The following is a 21,964-nucleotide window of genomic DNA, read 5'->3' as shown; positions in this document are numbered from 1 at the left end:
TCTACATCTTACGAAAAATTACCAGGTTCAGTTTGATTAAACGTGACATACCTTTAATTTTACTTGTTGTCTGCCATTTGATAAAATATTCTAGTTTTGTAAATTAACGACATTTAATTTTTCAGTCTGACAACAGTCAACACATTCAGTAAAACAAATTTTGATCTTTTTCATCTTAGAAAATATATTCATGCTTTAAGGTGAGTCCTTAAAAACATTATCAATACAACAAGTTTGGTGACAATGTGTCTCAATTAGAACTAAATTCATTTGCCGGGCCCGGTAGCTGTTTCTTTGTTTAGTTACAATAAATTTGACCTCAATTCAAACAGCCCGGAGCTATGTCTCTACATAATAACCAAGTTTGGTCAAACTAGGTCACTCAAATAAGTATAGTAATTAGGATAACAAGATTTACCGTTTAAGATACAGCAACCTTTGATCCAAGCAACCTGAAATGAATCTAAAGCTAGGTATGTTTAACCGCAAACTTTTGTTTATATTTTAAGTAACAAATAAGTTTTAATTAGCTGCAGCTGCCAATATATCCAAGCCGTTCTATCTTATATTCTTTCTTTCAACGAAGTTTTATCGTACTATTTCATTCTTATTTATTTTGCTCATTTAATTTAAGCGAATAAGGTGGGTTATATTGTTATCACAACGACGTCTGTGCCGATGTGGGTAAAAGTTGGTCACCTTCTAAACTCCACTATCAACTGCCCCTATGATTATCAAACCTCATATTTTGCAATAAAGTTGGTTATATATCTATATCACGCTTCTCGATACCTTCTTAATAAAAAAGCATTATTCAAGGATTGATTTTGTTTATGGGGTAAACATTTTTTATGTTCCAACTCTTAACGCCTCGACAAGTCAAAACAATACAATCATTAAACTCTGAACGCCTCGACACAAGTGGCATTGGCTTCATCTTGCATCTCAAAAATGTATGTAGACAAGTCAAAACAATACAATCATTAAACTATGTAAGTAACCGTTCTCCTTCCAAGACTATTTCGGTACTATTTCAACTTTAGTTTTCAAAAAGGCTCTATTTCGCTACTCCCAAAATTGCTAACTTAAGACAGTAATCTTTTTAAATTGCTCTACGTAACATGTAAGTGACAATCATTTATGACAGGAACCAGTTGCCCCTTTAACTGAAATACTGTTCCAAATTAAGTAGTGTTTCTTTACAACTAAGCGCCACTCCGGAAGTATCATTAGCTCTTTCTTCGACTCACCTGGTTTGCCACCAAAAGCAGCTAGAGCCAGGTGTTTACAGACTGTGTTACAGCTCATTTTGTTTAAGAAATAATAAATATGTGCCTATATTTTATCAGTCAATAAAATATGGGCAGGAGTTCGGATGATTAATAATTAAATCACGTGCGTAGCACGAGTGATTTAATATTCGCATCCGAACGACTGCCCATATTTTATTAACTGATAAAATTATTGGAACATATTTATTATTTCGATTCATAACCTCGAAAATTCTTCGCATTTTACAGCACTACATTTTAGCTCGACTGGCCATATGCTATTATAAAAAACCTCCCCACGAATGGAAAGCGTTGCATAAAATGGAATTTTCATATATTCAGTAAATTTTAGCTAAAGTATTAAGTAGTTACTGCTGTGAAAATGTTATTTTCAATAACATCTAAGGTCTGATATAGAAATCAGAATTTCATTCAAAATTTATATAATATGCAGTTTCTAAAAATAGTACACGTGATGGCACTGAAACATACACGCCAGAACATTGCGGCGGCATATAAACACGTAAACACTTTAGTCTGGAAGATTGGAACATGAATTATAATTTATTTACTGTCAAAGTAGAATCTAGTTGACAGTTGTGCCTATAACGGAGAAATTCTAAACTAGGCACACGAACAGATATAAATGCACTGGTGTTGAAGTTGAAACTTACCGGGCTGAAACATTTTCTTACGGTAAAAATATAAACAAATAAATTGATCAGTTAGAAGTTGTTTGTTTCAGAAAATTTGATGTACTTTTTATCACTACTACATAGCACTGAAAAAGTCGAGTAGTATTTAGTCGGCATATAACGGAAGCAGAGTATTGAACCTCACAGTCATGTTACAGTCGTAGGGTGGAATGGAAGAGCTATATTTTATCGTAGATTCATGTATAGGCGATTTCGCTATCTGTTTATATAGCAACTGCTGCGGATCGTGTTAGAATTCTAAGCATTAATTTTCCTCCAACCCACTGACACTGAACACCAAAACATGAGACAATAAAATAAATAAAATTTTATTCTTCAGAACACCAAGAACCTAAACCCCTCAACCCAGCCCCCCCACCCCTTCCCCTCTCTACACCGACCCTCAGTTATATACACCCTACCCTTCCCCACACAATAACAGATAGGTCAAAGACCTGTATTTTTCTACTGCATATGCTTATATAATACAACATGCTACTTTACTTTGCTAAACCTTTACATGGACACGACATGTGAAGTTTAGAACCCATGGTACTACGATAATACTTCTTGATATGTTCATGCATTAAGAAAAAAACAACTTGAAACATGGAATTGAGGATCACGGCGATTCCTATAAAAACAGTTTGGTTTTAATTCGTGTCTGTCTATATACGATTCATAGACTTGTTTTTTCCTAGCGATTCCTATAAAAACAGTTTGGTTTTAATTCGTGTCTGTCTATACGATTCATAGACTTGTTTTTTCCTAGCAACAAGATAAGTAAACAAGAGGGTCATGATGACCATATATCGCTCACCTGTTAAACTTGGCCATTGAACAATCAAGATAAACATTTTGACCAAGTTTCACGAAGATAGAGTCATAGATGTGGCCTCTACGGTGTGAACAAGCTTTTCCGTTGATCTGAGTGGTGACCTTGTTTTTGACCCAACATGACCAAGTTTCGAACTTGGCATGGGAATCATCAAGATAAATATTCTGACCAAGTTTCATGAAGATAGAATGATAAATGTGGCCTCTAGGTTGTTAACAAGCTTTTTCTTGATTTGACCTGATGACCTAGTTTTTGACCCGACATGACCCAGTTTCGATCCAGGCCTAGAGATAATCAAGATAAACAACATTCTGTGCAAGTTTGTATCAAATCAAAGCATAAATGAATCACCTCAATATGGCTGAAAGGGCCAAAATAGAACATTTTGCGCCTTTCAGGGGCATTAACTGTAGAACTCATGGTAGAATGTAGCCGGCTTTCGAAAAGAATCAAGATCTTATTGTGACTTAAGTTGTGTGTAAGTTTGGTTAAAATCAATTATAAAATGTCACTTCTATTGTGTTCACAAGGTAAAAATTAACAAATTTTGGCTCTTTCAGGGGTCAATCAAGGGGCCGTAACTCAGAAACCCATAAATGGACCTGGCAGATTCATCATGGAATCCAAGAGTTATTGTTGTTAAAGATATGTTACAAGTTTGTATCATATCAAACATTAAAAGAAGTCTCTATATGGCTGCATAAGCTAAAATAGAACATTTTGGCCGTGTAAAAGGGGCCATAACTCTGTAACACATGACGGAATCTGGTCAGTTTTCGAAAGAAACCGAGATATTATGCCAATACACGTTGTGTGCAAGTTTAATTAAAATCAATTGCAAAATCTGGTCTCTATCGTGTTCACAGACCAGAAATAGGAAATTTTGGTCTTAAGGCCATAACTCCGGAACACATGATGGAATCTGGCCAGTTTTCGACAGGAACCGAGATATTATTCCAATACAAGTATGATTAAAATTGATTGCAAAATGTGGTCTCCATCGTGTTAACAAGAAATTGTGAACGGACGACGGACAAAATACGATTGCTAAAGCTCACCCTGTCACCTAAGTGACAGGTGAGCTAAGAAGCAGTACAATATATTATTGTGAAAAAAAAAAACTATTAAACATTCCGAATTAAATGAACGTTTAGTTTTTGTTGCATAGTATAAATACTGTGTACCGAAAAAAGTAATTGTTTTTCATTAATTTTGATAATTCACGGCTACTAAACCCTAGCGCCACCACTAAAAAGGTGGTGATAAGGAAAAGAATTATCCACATTTCCGTGGTGCAGCTATGACCTATTTTACCGATTTCAAATTGTAAACAGAGATGAGTGGCAATTTATATTTTTCCTTGGTGTAACTTATTTCAAAAATCGGAGAATGTAGCGTAAGAACATTTTTACTATAGGTTGACTGTAATTTCGTTACGATATTATGTAAATTGTGGTGTCAAGAGCTTTTCTCCTGATTCCGACGTTTGTAAATTTTGAAATCTGTATGTCCAACTAAAAGTCGATGCATAGACACACTATATGAACATTATCGCGCATGCAACTGGTCTACATGTGTATGATACACAATTCATACAGACATACATTTGTATTAATAAAATCTCCCGTAAAAGAAATACACCAGCATTTTTTAAAAGTGGTGGCGCTTTCGCAATAGTGATGGCGCTATACAGTAGTGGTGGCGCTGTGACGGACGGGTAGCGTTACAAATAATTTATTCATGAGAAATAAGGTATGATTACAGGGATTGTCATTTACCTTTTTGAATTTAATGTCTTAAATTTATTTTAGAATTAAGAGAAGCATCTGTGTGAATAACGATTGGACGACTATTTTTTTAATCACATTTATAAAACTTTTATATATTCAAGTATCATGCAGACACTGTTTTATCCGTTGCAGATGGAAAGTCTCAAGCGCAGTGTACGAAATTCAGATTTGAATCCACTAGCCTGTTCGGGCTACCAGATTGGAAAGTTTCCAAGCCCGACACCAATTTCACTAGCCCGAACTTTAATACCTTAAAATGTCATAATTTTTGCACCATAAAACATTTTGTTTTACAGACATCTCTATGCATGTTTGAAGTACATGTAATAAAAAAGACATACAGTACATGTCTGCCATGTTTTTGAAAAATTTTAACTCTAAATACTCCAGTCCAGATCAGCATCGTCAGAGTCCAAAAGCATCGGACATGACACTCCTTGCCAAAACAAAATCTAAACTGTTACGCCCAATTTTTTAAGATCCGCACTCGCCAATTACTGCAACTCGGACTGTTGACAATTTGCAAGATGTAATAACGAGTGCTGAATATACATTTACACACATGCTGATAGCATAATTTAAGCTCAGCCTACTGCAGGTACTTGTGAGATTTTCGCGAGAAGTATGAAAGCTAATCAAATTATCCGTTACGCTAGAGGTGATTGTATTCAGCCAATTAGTGCTGCGGTTAAGTCTTTGACACTGTGTTTGATTGTCAACACGTGAGAGTGAAAAACCAACAATAATTCCATAAGCGTTTTTCAGTCTGGATGCAGTACTCTTTTAATTAGCATGATTTTTTAAACAAATTAGGAAAATTCGGTAGCCTGGTCGGGCTTGTACCTGCGGCAAATCGGTAGCCCGAGCTGAAATTTGGTAGCCACGGGCTGTCAGACTACCGCGAATTTCGAACACTGCAAGCGAAAAGTAGATCTCTCCTAACAAATTGTCAGCAAGCATATAGCACTTCAAATAAAAAAAGAGCAAGTTTGCGGTACAGATCTTCTGGCTTCTACTTCGTAAATAAGGAAATTGAAAGATTTAAATAGATACATTTAATCAAAAAGCGATATAAAAGGTAAAGGGGTAAACAAATAAAGAAAATGCGCCCATGCAGTAAAGAATGCTTATAAGACAAAATATATCAAAAAATCACATACAGTAAGACGGATATTAATTAGTCTTATAACTGTCTTTTCTCAGATATTTTAAATGGAAACAGTATTACGTCATTAGAACCGCTTTATACTTAACAAATAATCAAAGACTTCGAGTGGTTTATCGTCTGATTTACCACGGTTCAGAGTTCAGATGCATAGGAGTTTGAACCACGAGGGCGTTAGCCCGAGTGGTTAAATACTGAAGCATCTGAACGATGAACCGTGGTAAATTAGACGATAAATCACAAGAAGGCCTTGATATGTTTTCATTCTGACATGCTCATTGATATATTTTAATAAATATTATGCTGGGCTTCATTTACGCGAGGAGTAATGTATCGGACGCCATGCGGCAATTTGACGTCATAATTGACGTCATAAAGCTCTCGCGCGTCAACCGTTGTTTATCGCAGAATATACAGAGCTTGATTTTCTTCTTTGTTTAACTGGAAATCAATTCGAGCCATGTTAGAATGGTCAATAATGCATAACTTCCTCATATACAGTTTGAGAAAACCCCTATAGTAAGTGCGCAGTCCGTGGTCCGCAGTACGCGTCGAAGTAAGGTGAAAATCTCTTTTACGAGTAAATTCGACATTAATGAAAGAGTTCAACATGCAATTGAGAAATAATTTTGAAAACAATGCAATAATAAGATTTTTTCATAAGCAGTTTTCAATAGCACTAGTTTGTTTAGAATACTTGTGATGAAGAAAAAAACAACTTTTTGATTGATTGCGTAAGTAAAATATTATGGTTTGGTATTGCATGCTGCTATTCCTACCACATTTTAATATATTACTTTTTGACATTATTCTATTGTCAGCTAAACTATAGTTATGTTTTTGCCCTTTCCAACTCATTATTTTAGTATATATATCACCAAATTGGCCACTGGCAGTTCAAAAGTTATATTTATCTTCCTCGGCTAATATTTCATGTGGTGTAGTTCCTCAAGGGTCAATTCTGTGGCCACTGCTGTTTATAGTATATGTCAATGATATGTCTGGTGTTGTTAAAAGCAGATGATTCAGCTATACTAGTTGCGGGCAAAAACAAACTACATATTTAAAGTCAAGAGTTAGACACTGTCAATCAATGGCTGATCAGTAACAAATCATATTGGAAAGACTGAATCAATTCTCTTTGGGTTAAAACAAAGGCTAAAATCTAATTTGAGTATGAATATCTTTTTGCATCTTTTTTTTATTCTAAATCATCTTTCAAATGTTTATCACGCGTTGTCATTTGAATCCATTGCTAGATCAATAATTAAGAATTCCAATGATAGCTGCTCATACTAAATTTTAAAAAAAAGTTGGTTTCATCACATATTCAGTGCCATTTTGATCATGTTCCATCAGCCAGGTCTTTAGGAATTGAAGAAAAAGCTTCAGATCACAAGAACAAATTAGTAAGATTTTTATTGGTATACATCCTAGGTTGAACGTTTTGTTGATCTGAAATGGCTTCCGTTTGGGTACATGGTCAACCATTTAATACTTCCTATGTTTTTAAATTTAATGTCAAAAGGCTCCATCATGATGTCTGTGCATACTATACAAGATTTAGTAAAAAGATAAAGGATCTGGATGTGAATGATACTGGAAGATTTTCTATTCGAAGATTAAAGGTTTTGGCCAAAAGGCTGTTGTCTATGGAATGACTTACCTCAGCTAGCCAGGGATTCCACATCAATGTCTGTTTTTAAATGTATAGTTACGTAGCTTTTTATAGATTCCCCAACACAAGTTTTCAATTACTTTAATAAAACTGGCAAATTATATCTTACTCTAGTTGCACCTGAATTGCTATTTGGTATATTTTTACTCATTATTTTTCATATTTTTATTTTCATAATTTATCATATTTAATCCATTAAACTAAACTATGATATCGTAACACAGTATTTACCCTAAGGGGTACCAAATGTTTAAAGACTTTTATTAACGTTTCGGCCCTTTATCAAAATGACAAATTCCGAGAATTACTCTACATCATGGCGTCTCATAATATAACAACATTTGAAATACAAAACCGGAACTGACGTAACGTTATAAAACGTCAACGTCAAATCCCGCTAAAAAGTGATACACATTTATGATGCACAAGGACTGTCTTCTGGCCTAATGAAGATATGATTGAAAAGTAACAGACTTAATGTGCAGAAACACATCAAGCTAGTGAAGTCCCAATGCTATCATGGGAGACAAATTAAAATTATATCCTAATCAATTCGTTGGTAGGACAATAAAAGTTTATATCCATAGATATATTACAAACAATAAAGCTAAAAAAAAAATTTGCATTCAACCATTAGATCATTACTAAAATGAAGAAAAATAAATTTAAAAACGAATAGAAAATATATAATTCTATGTGAGCTTGGCAGTGTTTGACTTTAACCGCAGTGAAAATTATTGCGGTAGAAAATATTTTTCATAAGGATGGCTGACCACACACGGTCAGAAAGAGGGCTGCAATGTTTCCCGGAAAATATTTCGAGAACATACAAAATACATTTGCTCTGCTATGTATATGTAAAATGATGTTTACGTGTAACTGTCCGACACGAGGTTTATCACTCTACTAGGAGCGCTACGTTTCAGCTTGTCAGTCAGAAGGTTTGTCAAGTAGAAGTGACCTAGGTAGTTGACTCCAAAATTCCTCTCATATCCATCAGATGTGGTCTCCCTTGGACCCATATATGCTATGAAATAAAGAAAAAAACGGTTTATGTCAAACAGATTTTAAATGAAACAAGACCATGATGGCCGTAGATCGCGCACTTGAATTTCACAGCTCAAACATGTTTCTTTGGTTTAACTGTTTTGGTAGAGGTCACCGAAGTTGTGTGACATTATTCTGAATTCGGACAATTTCAAGCAAAATGTCCTCTATACACAACGCCTCTAGTGAGGCTCGAACCCACATATAGCTGAGGGACAAGTGAAAAGAGCGGTATTGGACAGAAATTAATACAATGCTTGGCTGAAATCAATATTCGGCTTCGAGAAAAAACTTTCATTACATTTTCAACAGAGTAGATACAGTCTCAAATGACGTTTATCAGAGAAGCCCAAAAGATTACTGTATAGAAATGAGGTATAATCATAGTGTTATAGACTCTTGACGCCAAAACGGAAGTCGCCAAAAACTACGCGTTCAAAAATCAAAACACAATTTTTCGCTGTCGCGGATGGCAGGGATTTTCTTTGTTTATTTCATAAAGTAAGTGTATTTTTAATTTACGTATTGTTTAAGAGCTACTGTTTACGTAGATACCAAACACGCCTGATAAATAGAGGATATTTGACTATTTTTGGTGCTCACGAGTGAAATAAAATTGATATTTCACTGACACAAACAAATTTTCTTTTTATTTCATGTGTAAAACTCTTTTGTTGCGTAATTTATAAAATGTCGAAAATCGCGGGAAAGATCAACAGAAAGCATAACACAAATGACGTCATTTTAACGACGTCATCGTCATTATGGTCCCTGGTATTCATAACGCTTGGTATACAATTTGACTTCAGTCGCGACGGAGGACCGGAACTAGTTCGGCAAAAACAGTGAAAAATAAAAATGATAATCTACTGTTTCAAAACTGTGGATTATCACTTTTATTTCACTGAGAAAACTCTATAATTCACTGGAAAACATAAAATAAAACTCATTATGTACTTATTTTCAAGTCAAATCATGTGTTAGTATTTGTTCGATTTTGTAATGAAAATATAAATTCTTTGTATCATGATACAAATACATGTATCTTGAGCTTTTTGCAAAGAATTGAAACCTTTGCTAATTCGTAGATAAATATCTTACGCCTCGATATATACTAGCATGACTCTATGGTAAAGAATACGTTTTTAATTTTTTAAATATGTTTTATCCTATATAAGTCTATGTAAAACTTGTGACCCCTTTTCAGAGGCATAATTTGAACAGTCTTTGTAGAGGACCACTAACCAAATATCAAGGTTTTTTCCTATATAAGTCTATGTAAAACTTGGGACCTCCGGATAGGGCCTCTTTTAACCCCAGGGGCATAATTTGAACAAACTTGGTAGATGACATTTAGGTTATGCTACAGAAGATTTTTAAAGTTTTCAGTTAAAATTATTTTTAGCTCCTGTGAGCACAACAAATTGCTACCTTTTTAAAGTCAAATATGATCTTAAAACATCTGACGATAATTCAAAATAAAGTCTTAAAATGTGTGGTTAAAAATAACGACGTATGTTAACTTTTGTGACAAATAAGATGTTTGACATGTTTGAACAACGTCACTTTTCCATCCTCGGGTGAAGTAATATGTAATTCGCAAATATATCAAATATTGATGCATGTTATATAGTTTTGATATCATTTGAAAGTGTACTGTCTTCTGAAAAAGAAAATATAAATTACATGACAAAAAATGTGTTCTATTAATGTTTTTTTTTTTTTACTTCAACAGAAATCCAGTTACTACAGTTTGAGACTGATCATTTTCAGGTAAAAAAATCATGACTGTAGTGATTCTTACATGTTATCTATGGTTATCTTATTTACTAATTCTTGTTAAGCAGACACATTTCTTTCAGGCATCGAAATGTTTCTCTTTGTGGATCAGATACCTTAAATACAGATGCGGATACCGTATGGTCATTTAAAGCAGTTTTAATGTTAAATGAGCTTCATACTCACTGTGTCTAACGTGTATACGTCGCATTTACGGCGGTTACGCTAAGCTAAATACACGGTGTATTGTATGTTTTGCGGAAATGACAGATTTCATATAAATGCAATTTTCAACAACTGTATTAATTGTTAAGACTATAGACACTGCTCGCTGATGCTAGATGTTTCTTTTATTTGTTCCTTTTGATTCAATGATTCATTTGCACATGGTTTCTGAACATATTCATTTGCACACAGTTATAGGGTATATCCCTTTAATATCAAGAAAAATTGCGCACGGTATTGTTACGTCGTGAGAAGCTGTGTAATTCCATTTCAACCCCTTTTTTGTTTCTTTTCAAAAAGAGAGGCTTAGTTGTTGACCATATCATATTTTTAGCCTTTCTGACTAGGATGTTTTATTTCCCCGTTAAACTTGATACATTCAGTTTCTATCGTTTTATGCTTACTTTGATTTCATATGTATTTATTACATTGACAGAAACAGGCCTGATTACTGTCATGAAATAATTTTACCAACATTGGCGCTGACTGTTGTGCGTTATACACTCCATACACCAATAGAAGTGACAGGCACTTTAAGGTATTGAAAATTCTAGGTGTTTCGAACTCTTTCTAACGTGGAATGTTTAAATTTTCAGCAGATAAGGAGTTACTTTTGTAAGAAACAATTGTTGACTGTTTCTGTGCATAATTAAGATACTATCGAAACTGTGGTGATTGCAAAGCAACAATGTTATAAAAGGAAGAAGATAAGCATTATTCATTCCTGCTGGATTCGCTGCTGGATTCGGATGATGCAATTCTGGAACTCATTTAAACAAATTTTTAAATAATCACAGACACACACACAATGGGGATTAATACCGAAATATGGCGAGTCAGAGTGTATTTTCGTGTACAAATGAAGATTTCCTTTACAGTCACCATTTTACTTCTTTTTACAGTACAGAGATATATTTAATCATAAGACTCTTCAAGGGGGGTATTCGATCTACTCCTTACCACCGAAACAAAATGGCGGCCAAAACTGAAAATGTGAGTTTTTCTTACTTTTTCTCTTTTTCAAGGATATCTAGACATTAACACATGTCTATCAACCTGCTCCACTGTTTTCTCTATCAACCGGTACCTTTCACTTTGGAAACAGTACTGTAATTTGTCATGAATGCTGGTCATGAGATTCGAATCGATGAAAAATCCTCCGTTAAACACGGGATAAGGAATAGTGCGACTTGCAAAAATGGTCTTTTTTTACCTAATATACCGCAGGTTGTAAGCTATTTTTCTGATTGGAAGGACTATTTCCACATACTTATCTAATACTGTTCGTTTTGTGCAGATCACAGTTCGTATTTTCAAAAAAACACAATTTTTGTCCGATGGTAAGGAACAGTATGCGAAAATTAGAGGATAAAGTGCAGTGCAATTTTTTTCAAACGGATTTTACAGTTTTCTGTCATCATTTCTGAGATAACCAGTTGACATTTTTCTACCATGTAATAATTGAAGGGTTCGGATTGATGAGTAGAACAGTAACATAATCCCCGAATGAACATATTACCAGACAAGATATGTCAGTAGGTAAGTACACTTGACTTTTTCAGTGATTCTCGATTAAACAAAACTGTTGTTCTCTGTTCTACGTGGTGTCTTATATCACTTTTGACCTAGATATTTGGCCAATCAAACATTTTATAGGAACTTATATTTGGCCATTCAAATGCTAAGTAGGGAGCAAATGTAACCGATTTTTCCATTGGTCAAATATACAAAGCAACCAGTTTCCTCTTCAGAAGATATACTACAAAAGTTTGATTTCAACTTCAGAAGCTTTTCACGAAATATAAACATTATTTTTTACAACAACGATTCTTCTGGACATTACAAATCGGTTAGGTCTCTTGGCAGACATTTATGATTATTCATGACGGCCAAGAACTGTTGCTTTTTATATTTCACAATCTCATTTGCATATTTAAAGTGAAACTCTGATCATCTTACTGTAATTTGTGTAGTATAATACTAGTAGCAATTTTCAGTTGCTGTGCATTTCCATGTGTAAAATGAATGGTATTTCCGCATAAGTATTTGGTTGTCGTGCTTTTGAAATATATAAACCAGGCATTCGGAACTGGACAATGCTCTATTCTGTATGCTAAAACATACGGTTATCCAATCTCACTTGAAAGACTTCCAAGTAGGATGTCTCGTTATCAGCCAGCATGAAAAAAGGGAAAAATGTAAACATTTTCATAAACATGGCTATGATTATGGGGACTCGGATTCAGTCTTCATTTAAAAATGCAAAAGGAATTATTCACCAAAAATCACTAGTGAGGTGCATGTGTGTGTGTTACTGTTTACTATCTTATTAACAAATCAACAGAAGAGTAATTCGTCTCCATGTCATATAGCACTAAGCTTGTTTGATTTTTATACCGAATCTTTGACTGTTACCTTTGTCTGTTAGTAATTTATGAAGCTTCAAACTACCGTAAACAATACATACGTTACTGTCGCCAGCTCATTTTTTATGTTTAATGTACGTTCTTGTCTTAAAATTCATCAGTAGTCAACAAAATCACATATTTTTTATGAAGTAACATAGGAAGTTATTTTATAATCAAACATAGATACAAATTTATCCGGACTCCTTTCGTATCAGTCATCGTTTAAAATGATGTCTCAACCATAACGATACATACGTTATGCCAAAGAATATGATAATGTTTCTGTATTCACACATGTCTGTTCGTAAATTATATAACTATTATGCTTGCTCATTTATGCTGTTAATTCGGGTTACACCATATCAGCGTGGAAAACATTACCCAAAAGCGTATATAACAGATTGATACATCCGTTACCGTATTGTAGAATATCACAATTTAATTCATTTTTTTAATGCTCTTAAAGACGAAGTTCATTGTCATATCTGATAGCTGATTACCCTTTAGGCAACAAATATCTATCTATTAATATTCTTTATGAGCATCAAATAAGGAAATGATACATACGTGATCGATACATACGATATAGAAATATTCAAAACAAACTCCTACGTCAGCATATGTCAACAGTGACGCAGGGTTTCATGTTTACAAGCTTTTTAGGCCGCCAACTTTTAATTTTGATAATTTAATTTTGATAACCTTTTATCACGTACACATTGTAAACAAATTCAATTTTGAGAATTGTATGCTATAGATATGATAAGAGAATAATATCACACCGTAATAAATTTTCATATCTAATAGTTTTTAAATATAGAATATGCTTATTATTTTCAAATGAAATCATTACATATATATTAATGTATTTAGAAGTAAAGATACAGTGTGTTCGAGTGATACATACGTAACCAATAGTAACGTATGTATAATTTCAAATAAAAAACATTTCTTTCTTTTGTGGCATTCGTAATGTAGTAATAAAATAATTTGAATATCATGTTCGGAATAAACAGGATATGAATAGATAGAAAAGTATTTTCGCATTATGTTTAATTTTGAACGGGTGCCATTATTTATCTCCAATGTTGATTTGACAATGTTTATTTTTGTTGGATTTAACGCCGCACTGACACATGATAGGTCATATGGCCACTTTCCAGCTTTAATGGTGGAGGAAGACCCCAAGTGCCCCTTCATGCATTATTTCATCAAGAGCGGGCACCTGGGTAGAACCACCGACCTTCCGTAATGATTTGACAATGTAATTCAAGTTCCATTTGATCTGTAATTCATTTACATCAATCCTAATGCTTCAATTCATTCGTACAGGATGGATTTTATATTGTTTCGTAGACTTTTGACGATTACATAACGCAGATTCTTATTTTTGTACAGCAGGAGGTTACATGCCAGTGTAACTGTGCAGTAACGTATGTATTTGCTTTGAAAAAAAGCTACCGTATTTGTTGTCGCGATATTGTTTATTCTTCTTTTCTGCAATTCACATGATATGCATAACTGCCTCGATAGTGATTAAACATCTTACAACATTTTCTTTATTATAGTTTTGAACCAATATACTAGAAATTTAGGACGTACATAAATTTCAGGGCAGTATCATAGATGATTGAATTCAAATGAGAATACACTATTGCCCATTAACAGTAATACAAAATTTAATGTTATCGAAACATATTCAAAGGGCATATAAAAGATTTAAAATTTAATAAATTAACGAAAGGTGGTACCGGTAAATACATTGTATATGCATAATTTACATAACTGGTACATACGTTACCTTGAGCATACTCATCGATTTTGTGTTATGTATGATGAAAATATAATAGAAGTTCTCAAAGTTGTTAGAATGACAGTAAATATTCCAGGACTTTTCCTTCAGACAAAACTATTGTTTTTATTACGTTTAAATTACATAGAAAAAAAATGGTTTAGTTCACTCTGAATGTGTAAATAAAATTTGATTTCAATTCATCTTGTTAGTTTGATATACGAAGCCGGAAAAATAAATGCAGTTTGTGTAATCAGTATGTAGCTAAAATGCTGGTATATTTTCGGCTATTCTACTCAACATATCGACACAGTCAGCCGCGCAACTGTTCCCGAAAACAGTTCTTTTTTAAACACTGGTGTTGTCACGTATGTATTTTGAAAACCCTAAAGGAAAAAGTGGTGATATTTTTTAATGTATCATAACTTTCTTCGGAGAAAATTTTCATGGTTGATTTTTTTGTGTTTAATTTTGAAATGAAAGCACCTCACTTGTTTACCTCAAAATTATTTTTTTTTCAGATTGTACGACCTATATGCGCCTAATCTTAAAATCAACCCAAATTTATGAAAGCTCTTAGATCTACTAACGATTAATTCTCATATATCAAAAATATGTTTAAATTACTCTGTAACACTGGAAGTTAAACATGCCAATTGTTCTCCTCATTATCTTTTATTAATAACATTTAATTGAATTCATAAAACAACAATGAGATTTTTTTAGCAATACAGTATGAACTCGGCCCGAGTTTTAATTTCTAATACATTTAAACGTCGATAATTTTGAGTTGTCCCCTAAAACAAGTATTACAGGGCGCCGCCATGTTGCTTATATACGGTCTATGGAGAAAAATACAAAAATATATTTTTTTTTTTTTTTTGGAAAAATGAAAAAAGTGCCTAGAGATATGGACCTGCACTATATAAAAACATAATTTAGGGCATCATAACGCATATCATGACTTTAAAAATGATGTTAATCAGATTGGTGGGACAGACTTTAATGAGTTTGGGTGTATTACTTCCCCAAAAAAACTTTTAAAATGTTTGAATTATTATACACCATTAGGAGAAAGGCTTCTGGAAAATAAGGTGTAGTCCTTTTTATAATATAAAAAGATGTTAGCAGTAGTGTTTTCAAATCATAATATTAAGATTTAGATTCGTTTATTTATAAAACTTATGGAACTAGATGTCTTGACAAACGTTTTTTATGATACTGCGTTCACCCCTGAAATTAACATGTATGCTTTAACATATAGTGGGAACTCCAAAAACATTAGAAGCATATAAGCACCACTTGTCAAAACACAAATGTAAAAGCACATAGTGTAAACCCTCCTATACTAAAAAGAAATTTACAGAAAGTTAAATGTTGGCAAGGGATACTTGCTAAACTTTTGGCTTTCAGTACATCACGTGTCTGATAGACAGGTGGATACCTTTTAAATCTTACTACATTGAGCAAGAGATAGTTACAAATGATCACCAAAATATTATTTTATCAGATTTTTACTTGATTGTCTCTGAAAAGAGAGAAGAAAAAAGTCGCTTGAAGAAGTGAACTGCACCTTATCCTCTTATTTTCGTACACTGTTCCTTACCATCAGACAAAAAACTGTGTAATTTAAAATTACGACTTTTAATCGGCTCCAGACTAACCATGAAGGAAATATATATTGAAATTTTACTTCTAATCAGAAAAATAGCTCACAGCTGTTTGAATAATTTGGAAAAAAGACCATTTTTGCTAATCGCACTATTCCTTATCCCGTGTTTAACGGAGAATTTTCCATCGATTCAAATCCCATGACCAGCATTCCAGACAAATTACAGCACTGTTTCCAAAGTGAAAGGTACCGATAGATAGAAAAAACAGTAGAGCAGGTTGATAGCCATGTGTAATGGTCTAGAAATCCTTAAAAAAGATAAAAAGTGAGAAAAACTCACATTTTCAGTTTTGGCCGCCATTTTGTTTCGGTGGTAAGGAGTAGATCGAATACCCCCCTTGCTCTTATTACCTAAGATTATTAGAAATGTGTCAATAGATATTGTAACCTTGGGCCTACCTGCATTGTTAATAAGAACATGGAGCAGTGGTTCCCGACGGTTTATATTTTCGACAAATTCTTTTACAGACGTCAATCTGCCAAGATCAAGTTCATAAGCGTATACATCTTGATTTCTAGTCTTGCTCCGTATCTTGTTTGCAACCGCCTCGCCTTTAAGTTTATCTCTGCAGCCAAGAATCACCCTGCCTCCTCGTCTAGCAAGTTCGGTGGCTGTTGCCCGCCCAATACCTGTATTAGCTCCTGAAAGCAACAAAGTAAAGATTGTTTAGACTGCTGTGGATATTTTTCACTTATTCATAAAAGAAAAACAAGGAAAAGCCGCGTGCAGTGAACGAGTCCGTCTAAGAATAAAACCAAGTATATCACATATATATATTATATTGCAAGCATTGAAAGTGTGAAATAAATTTGAAACCACTTCACGTCTTGCACCAGGATCTGGCGAAAATTTGATTTTTGAGATAGTTATAAGCTAAATATTCATATGATTTTTCACCAAGACCCGGTATTTATCATTATTTGCAGATTTACTGTAGGATTTCTATTTGTTTGGATTGATTATCTTCAGCATAAGATGATCAGTAATGACCCTGAGAGTAATGCGCTTAATTATAGTGTGAGGAAATCAGCTCAGTCAAGTGGGAATTCTGCCCCTAGAATCGCACTTCGCAAATGGTCTCTCTTTCTAACAGTACTATTAACGCAAAGAGAAAAGCATGCTAATTATCAGGGTGCATGTACCACGTGACTTTTTCGCTAAATTGGGGTGCCAAAAACATGGCGGACTGCTCGATAAAGGTTACATTTTCTTAAATATCTTTTCAGCAACCTGCTCAAATAAAAGGAAACATAGATGAGTGCCGTCTCATATGAAAATCCAACACTCGGCTACAAGTTTTCTGTCTCAAAGTCCATTCGTTTTCTCTAAAAGTGCAACCGCGCAACTGAAGTGAACAAATTTGATGATGTTAAGACGGGGGACATTTTCGCAAATTCAATAAATAAACCCTTTAAGAGACCGTAAAAGACTATTTTGCGACACGGATATTTGTACGAGTATTGTCTTGACATATACACTTTAAGAAATTACAAATTAAGAGCCTACAATAGCTTCCGAGACCGGGTTTATCAAATTGCTAAGCGGGGGTCCGTTTTTCTTTATGCTAAGACGGGGGCTTGATTTAAAGATTTGTTATTAAAAGTGTATCTACTTCATTTAAGTTTTCCCCATGTTTATACTGCTTACTGTAAGAAAACTTTCGTTATATGTGTGGAGTAAAATTCAAATGGTTATGACTTTTGAAAGCTTTTCGCCGAGAGTAAAATGTGAAATTTTACCTAAGGTGAACTACTAAGTACTTAATTTGACTGATTCTATTGAAAATGCACCAACTTTCCATTTATGTACTACATTTCTAGGTCGACTAAAATGGCATGTGTAACCTTTGTAACAAATACTGTTAAGTTTGTTCATATTTAATTCTATTTCAGTCGCGTTAACTTTGAATTCTTTTTTTCGGCTGAATGAAATACATTTGCGCATCTGTCATGAGCGTCAGTAACAGTTGTCAAAAGAAATCGGAACTTGTACTGGTTTCGTTGGTCATAAAATGTATATGTTATTTCCAGATCTCTTATTTTACGACATTTTGTTCGGAATGTCTTTTTGGTTTAAAAAATATGAAATATTATTATCAATGTTGTAGTAAAGTGCATAAATTTACATTTCAGACATTTGTGTGCCAGGAATGTGGAAAGACATATAAGTCCAGAAAAAAGCCTTCTGCGTGGCTTTATTTCCAGAAAGAGGCGACAGAAATCACGGATCTTATCTGCGGCAATCGGCCTTTCCCGGTGAGACTAATAATATTATTACTAGTACAATGTATATTATAATATTATTACTAGTATATTACGACCTTACATTAGCATTGCTCATTTTGTTCATCTCCTTTTTACTTCTAGAAATTGTTTTGACTATAATGTGGATTACTTTACATCTTTCACAGCTGATATGCCATGGTTTGCAGGAGACCGTAAATGGTGGATATTTTGGTCCTGTGTTTCAATGACCCTTAATCATTCCCATACAGTATGCTTTGGGGCCCAACTTCCCATTTTGTTGTATCGAATACGACGATTAGCCTATACTCATCTTTTTTTGCAGATCGACATGAAGGCTTTAATTCTTTTTCTGTGTCATTATTTTTTGCAACAACGTACTGAGAAACTTGACAGTGTTAACGCTTTTGCATGCATTCATAAATAATTTTACCTTACTCACAACTTATTTGTCTTTATTTACTTTCCATTTTTTGAAATTTAACGCCAGTTGTATTGTGATCAGTTTATCGAACCATTGTTCCTGGGAAGAACCGGCACCATATTCAGATCTTCTTAAAAGAAATGTCCACTTTCTTTCATAAGAGACATAGTCGGTTTCGGGCTTCGAATCATGGTCGTCTGTGAAAGAGATCTTACAACTCGACAATTGAGGCGGTCGACCTCTTTATAGTATGATTAAGTATCAAAATGATCACTGCGTCTATCAAACCATTTTATGTTTTATGATAAATATTGGCTCTGAATTATGTTTTCTTTTGTTGTAATCCAATGGCTTAAAAAAAAAAGTTCTTTAAACTTTAACCTTCGAACATTTACTATGATTTCACAACACATGTGAAGAAATTACTGGCACATAAGACTGATAATTCAATACATGTATCTAAATAACATTCGAAAGTATGATAATTTATTTCAAACTGAAGTTCAGATATGTATTCCAACAAAAGCGATAAAAACAGCACAGTTATGATCTAAAGAGAAAAAAATGAGATTAACATTGCTGTGCAGATTCTCAACCATTTCAGTGGTTGCTTTAAGAAGGAAAGCAAAAGTAAGAACTTTAGAGACCTGTTTCAGATAGCATGGCCAACATTCCAATACATTGACCAGTAGTTTCGGCAAAAATAGTCTCCCTTGAATATACACGGATCGCGGACCCGATAACCTTTATCAATTAACAGTTTTACTATAGATTTGTTTAGAAAAATAATTTCAAACATTAGAAACGTATTTTTATCGTTACTTAACAAAATTTTATAACCTCGTGAAGTAATCTTTATTTTTTGCCCTTTATTTTTTGCCCTTTATTTCAATATATCTTTTATCGCTGTGATACAAAAACTTATTGCTTCCATTTTTGTTTGAAGTTGGTTATGTCAGGTTATCGAAAGTTAAACCAAAAGAAGAAAACTAACTTGAACAATGAAGACAAAACCAATGCGATAAAAAACAGACTTACTATTTTTCCAAAGCCTACCTGGAAATGTAATAAAACTATTAAGATAGGGTGTCACCCAGGTATTAAAGTACTTCCAGGTCGTTGTATCCTAGGAAGCAGTTAATTCTTTGAAATGTAAAGTTTCCGATTTGAAGCCATCTCTGCTTTGACTTGTTAAACATTTTGTGTAATTTCCTATGTCTTTAACAGTTGTTTTGTCCGTGTATTTTCCAGGACAACATTTCTGTGCAGAAGGATTAAAAACTATTCCAGACTGGCGGCCATGACAGATGTGGGTTGGAAATCATAAAGAGTGACTGAATACTTTGATATGTAGCAAAGACGTTCGTTGTTGATGACAGTGTTTCTTTATGATTTATTGACATTATTCATCTTCAGAAATACAGAACTCTCAATGCTGTAAATTTGTTGTGAAATTCGCCGCTGAATCCATGTCCAAAAGTGCCTGTTTTACTATACAGTAAAGGAGAAATTGTAACGGGCCGACACCATAGAGTGAAAGTTGGTGAATTTTTCATTAAATCAGTCAAATTAAGTATTTCACCTTAGGTAAAATTTCACAGTTCACAGTCGGTAAGAAGCTTTCATTTGTCATGACCATTTGAATTTTAACATACATACAACCGGATTTTTCTTATAGTAAGCAGTATAAACATGGAAAAACTTAAATGAAGCGGGTTAATGATATACAAAAGACTTCCATTACCAAATCATTGAATCACGCCCCCGTCTTAGCATCAAGAAAAACGGACCCCTGCTTAGCAATTTGATAAATCCGGCCTAGGAAGCTATTGAAGGCTCTTAATTTGTAATTTCTTAAATTGTATATGTCAAGACAATACTCGTACAAATATCCGTGTCGCAAAAAAGTCTTTTACGGCCTTTTAAAGGATTTATCAATTGAATTTGCGAAAATGTCCCCCTTCTTAACATCATCAAATTTGTTCACTTCAGTTGCGCGGTTGCACTTTTAGAGAAAACGAATGGACTTAGAAACAAAAAACTTGTAGCCGAGTGTCAGATTTTCATATGAGACGGCACTCATCTATGTTTCCTATTATTTGAACAGGCTGCCGAAAAGATATTTAAGAAAATGTCACTTTTACCGAGGTATTCGCCATGTTTTTGGCACCCCAGATTAGCGAAAAAGTCACGTGGTACATGCACCCTGATTATGCAGCCAAGCGTTGTAGACTGGAGATACAGTGCTGTGTGATGGACCCGTGATCACAGTTATAGGCCAAGCACGGAGAGTCATACAATAAACAGTGATAGCGATAATAACAGGTTATCAGTAACGACAAACACTAAATGAGTAGTCAAGAATGTTTCTATTACGGGAAATATAAGAATGGATTAAGTGATAATCAATACAGAATATCTTCTTTTCAGCTACATGAAACTGTGCCAGTGTGTTACATTGACAATGACTCAATGATTAACCGGTTTATTTGTTAGTGGATTTGTGGTGTTGGCAGTTGTGACCTGTGTCTTAGGCATAAGTTGTAATCAAGGTCTTTTTCTATGATGATATATTAGTGAGTATAATGATGAAATGACAAATTTAAATCCTCCTTAAAAACACTTATAAAACAGTTGAATAATTTGCCATAACTCTATAAATAAAGTGTCATTATAAGCAGTTTCTTCGCGCAATTACAGAATTTGTTCATAGTTAATAAGATATCGTGATCAAGTGGTTACGTGCTTATATATTAAGGCAGCTGGTCCGTAATGACAATGGGAAATTGCCGTTTGATTTCGTATTTTCCGAATCCGGTTTCAGAACTTCCTGGCTGGCTTGTTTGAGCTACATTACGGCCCAACGAATACAAAAGTAGGATACGAATATTACGTAATGACACTGAAACTGCCGAAAGCCATTACGGGTCCAATAC

The 21,964-nt window shown here is 34.0% G+C and overlaps 1 protein-coding gene across 1 annotated transcript in view; it reads right to left on the bottom strand.

Moving 5' to 3' along the window:
* Nucleotides 1–21,964, bottom strand: part of LOC128547302 (retinol dehydrogenase 12-like) — a 209,868-nt gene that overhangs the window by 20,789 nt on the left and 167,115 nt on the right. The window contains exons 2-3 of the mRNA XM_053519547.1: nucleotides 16,760–17,002; nucleotides 8,311–8,464 (exon numbers count right to left, since the gene is read on the bottom strand). Coding sequence (XP_053375522.1) covers nucleotides 8,311–8,464; nucleotides 16,760–17,002 — 397 coding nt within the window. The remainder of the gene's footprint in view (nucleotides 1–8,310; nucleotides 8,465–16,759; nucleotides 17,003–21,964) is intronic.

This window comes from Mercenaria mercenaria, chromosome 12, assembly GCF_021730395.1.
Source record: "Mercenaria mercenaria strain notata chromosome 12, MADL_Memer_1, whole genome shotgun sequence".
Classification (NCBI taxonomy): domain Eukaryota; kingdom Metazoa; phylum Mollusca; class Bivalvia; order Venerida; family Veneridae; genus Mercenaria; species Mercenaria mercenaria.
Note: the sequence above shows the minus strand (reverse complement) of the source record. Positions and strands in the feature narration are given on the sequence as shown.